General features: G+C 58.0%; 1 protein-coding gene across 1 annotated transcript; it reads left to right on the forward strand.

Annotated features, from left to right (window-relative positions):
- Nucleotides 1-16: 16 nt before the first annotated feature.
- Nucleotides 17-653, forward strand: VDAG_08352 (calcineurin subunit B; the record flags this gene model as incomplete). Its single annotated transcript, XM_009660077.1, has 3 exons — nt 17-79; nt 170-243; nt 308-653. 3 exons carry the CDS (start codon nt 17-19, stop codon nt 651-653), a joined length of 483 nt encoding a protein of 160 aa, XP_009658372.1.
- Nucleotides 654-2,910: the final 2,257 nt, after the last annotated feature.

A 2,910-nucleotide genomic window follows, 5' to 3' on the forward strand; every position in this document is an offset into this window, starting at 1 on the left:
GCTGACCAGGCTTTTGATGGTATTAGTCGATAGGGACGAAGTCGATCGTCTGCGAAAACGGTTCATGAAGCTCGATAAGGTGCGTTGGCTCTGTCCTCCTACGGGCCGCTACAAATACTTTCCAGCCGCCCCCCAATCTACCGCAGCTTGCTGAACAGTCACCCTCCAGGACAACTCCGGTACCATCGAGCGCGACGAGTTCCTCAGCCTCCCCCAGATCTCCTCCAACCCCCTGGCGACAAGGTAGGCCGGTCAAACCCCCTCCTGTCCCCGTTCACCAGGCTGACCGTTGTCCCCCGCATGGTAGAATGATCGCCATCTTCGACGAAGACGGCGGCGGCGACGTCGACTTTCAAGAGTTCGTCTCGGGCCTCAGCGCCTTCTCGTCCAAGGGCAACAAGGAGCAGAAGCTGCGGTTCGCCTTCAAGGTGTACGACATTGACCGCGACGGCTTCATCAGCAACGGCGAGCTCTTCATCGTGCTCAAGATGATGGTCGGCAGCAACCTCAAGGACCAGCAGCTCCAGCAGATTGTCGACAAGACCATCATGGAGGCGGATCTCGACAATGACGGCAAGATCAGCTTTGACGAGTTCACCAAGATGGTGGAAAACACGGACGTCAGCATGAGCATGACGCTCGACCAGTTCTAGACGACGTGGAGACGAGGGGAGGAGGACGGCATCGGCTTGTGGAGCGGCTTGTAGGCGCAGGCGCTGTATATCGGGCGAGGGGAAGGCGCAGGGTGTGGAGGGCGGCGGCGATGAATCACACTCACGAGAAACGACACGAGAAGAACATGCTGGAGGGTTCTCCCCCCCCCCAGGAGATCTCAACAATGCAAGCAATACCCCGAAACAAGCGCACGTACTGGAACCATGGAGCGTCTCTGATGCTGCTTTCCGTGAACTTGAACTTGCTGCAGGCAAACGTCATGACGTGATTGCCGACAGTAGGTATCTTGGGTCAACACAGGTAGCCGTGCGATAGTACGAATAAGATGAAGGCTTTGAACAGGCAGTCGAAAAGGGTTGGTCGCCAGCAATAATTTGTATCGCAGGGCAATGTCTTTACTGGGAGGAAGATTGGCATGGGTAACAATGTCTCGCATCTGGCCTGATCTTGGGCGTATTCCATATCCCCTGGCTCAACTATCAGGGAAGCACGACTGCCAGAGAAGTTGCTCGGGAAGCATGGTGGTCATTCGCAGCTCAAAACGACATGAGTGCACACCAATTGCATCTTGTTGTAAGCTACTGTGCAGCGGCATCAGTGGTGACCCACGACAGCGACTTGCGGGGATGGCCAGGCGGGCAGATGTGAATATCCCCTACATCTTCATGTAAGACCTAAATTCGACATTGGAAATGATATGTTTGGGATATCACTGGAGTTTGCTCACCAAATCCTCCTCGTAAGGCGTCCATGTCAGCGCCAACAGCCATCCAGGCAGAAGGGGTTAGCAACAGGACATCAGACAGCACCAGACACCTCGAAATAAAAAAAAAGCTGCGTCGATCCTTCAGAGACAAGTGACCACAGCTAGCGAACCGACAAATCCTAAATTCATCTGACACTCACAGCTGCAGCCACCCAACAATGTCTCTAGCCCAAGTCCCGGGACCGAGACTTTGACGTAGGCACACAGCCGCGAGGGAGCTGTCACCCCATAGAACCCCCTCCACCGACTTGACGCAAAAAAGGAAACAAAGACTGGATCAAAGGCTGCGAGACAGCGGGATAGAGGTGTCACCAACAGAGCGCCTGGAGGATTTGGCCCGTTCCGTTCCCGCCTCACGCAGCTTCCCGAGACATTGGGGCCGCTCCTCAGCTCAGCTCGACACCTCAAGCTCGCCGAGACGAGGAAAATGCTGCCTCGCCTTGCAAGATCAAATGCCATGATGAATACCGCCCACACGCTCCGGGGCACCCCCTCCGGCCGGGCACCCCCCTCCGGGACGAGCCAGCAGACGCAATCACACATGTCTCGAGGGCCCGCCCTGCCGTGCAACCAAAGAATGGCGATCTAGCGCAGTCCCAGAGAGACGGGTATTGGTTCCGGGTGGTCCGCCTGGCGTTCCTCAGCACAGCCTTGCACGGACGAGACATGCATCTATTGACTGATCACACAGCCAACGACAGGGATCGCAGTCCACCCCTCCCTCGATGACCTTATCCCCTGTCTCACTAGCAGCTGCGAGATGCCGCAGGCCAGTGGGGGGGAGGGAACGGCTGGCGGAGGGAAGCTGTGCAGTTGTCTTAACTGCACAGGCAGCATGAGCTGATCCTGACTCCACTGCCCAGCTCGTTGGACACTGATAGTTTTGACAAGACGAGGCTGGCTCATGAGCAGGGTAGCTGGAGACTGAGGCTGAAGATGGGGAGGGGGATCAGGACCCGGGTGGTCGCAGGGCGGGAACAAGATATTGATTGAACCGCTCAGCTGGCGTATAAGTCGTCGTACGTCGATCCGCCCCCGTTCCCCTTGGCCCCCACACAACCCGCAAGGCACGTCGTTCAGACAAGCACAGAGGTAAGGTGCTTGGGTGCCTTGGGGTTGCAACCAGGGAGAAAAGGGTGTGGGTGTGGATGGAGTGGCGAATGCTACCGCATGTGAGGCGTCGGCGCGAGGCGTTCGACCAGCGATTGGATCGTTCATGCTGGAACGATCGGTCCGAGAGCGGCGCAAGGGACGGGGAGCAGCCGACCAGTCCGCCCCGGTCGTCCGCTTCCGGGGCGGGTCCACCTCCCCCCCCTTCCTGTCCTTGTCCTGCCCTGCCGCCGGAGCTTCTACTGCGATTCCCGTGTCGTGCAACGGGCCAGGGTGAGTGAGCCACAGGAGACACAGAAACCCCCACCCCGATGCAACTTGGCCAGAACACACGAGCCCGCTCCGCTGGCCGCATATCG

The sequence above is a fragment of the Verticillium dahliae genome, genomic scaffold, assembly GCF_000150675.1.
Source record: "Verticillium dahliae VdLs.17 supercont1.20 genomic scaffold, whole genome shotgun sequence".
In the NCBI taxonomy this organism is placed as follows: Eukaryota; Fungi; Ascomycota; class Sordariomycetes; order Glomerellales; family Plectosphaerellaceae; genus Verticillium; species Verticillium dahliae.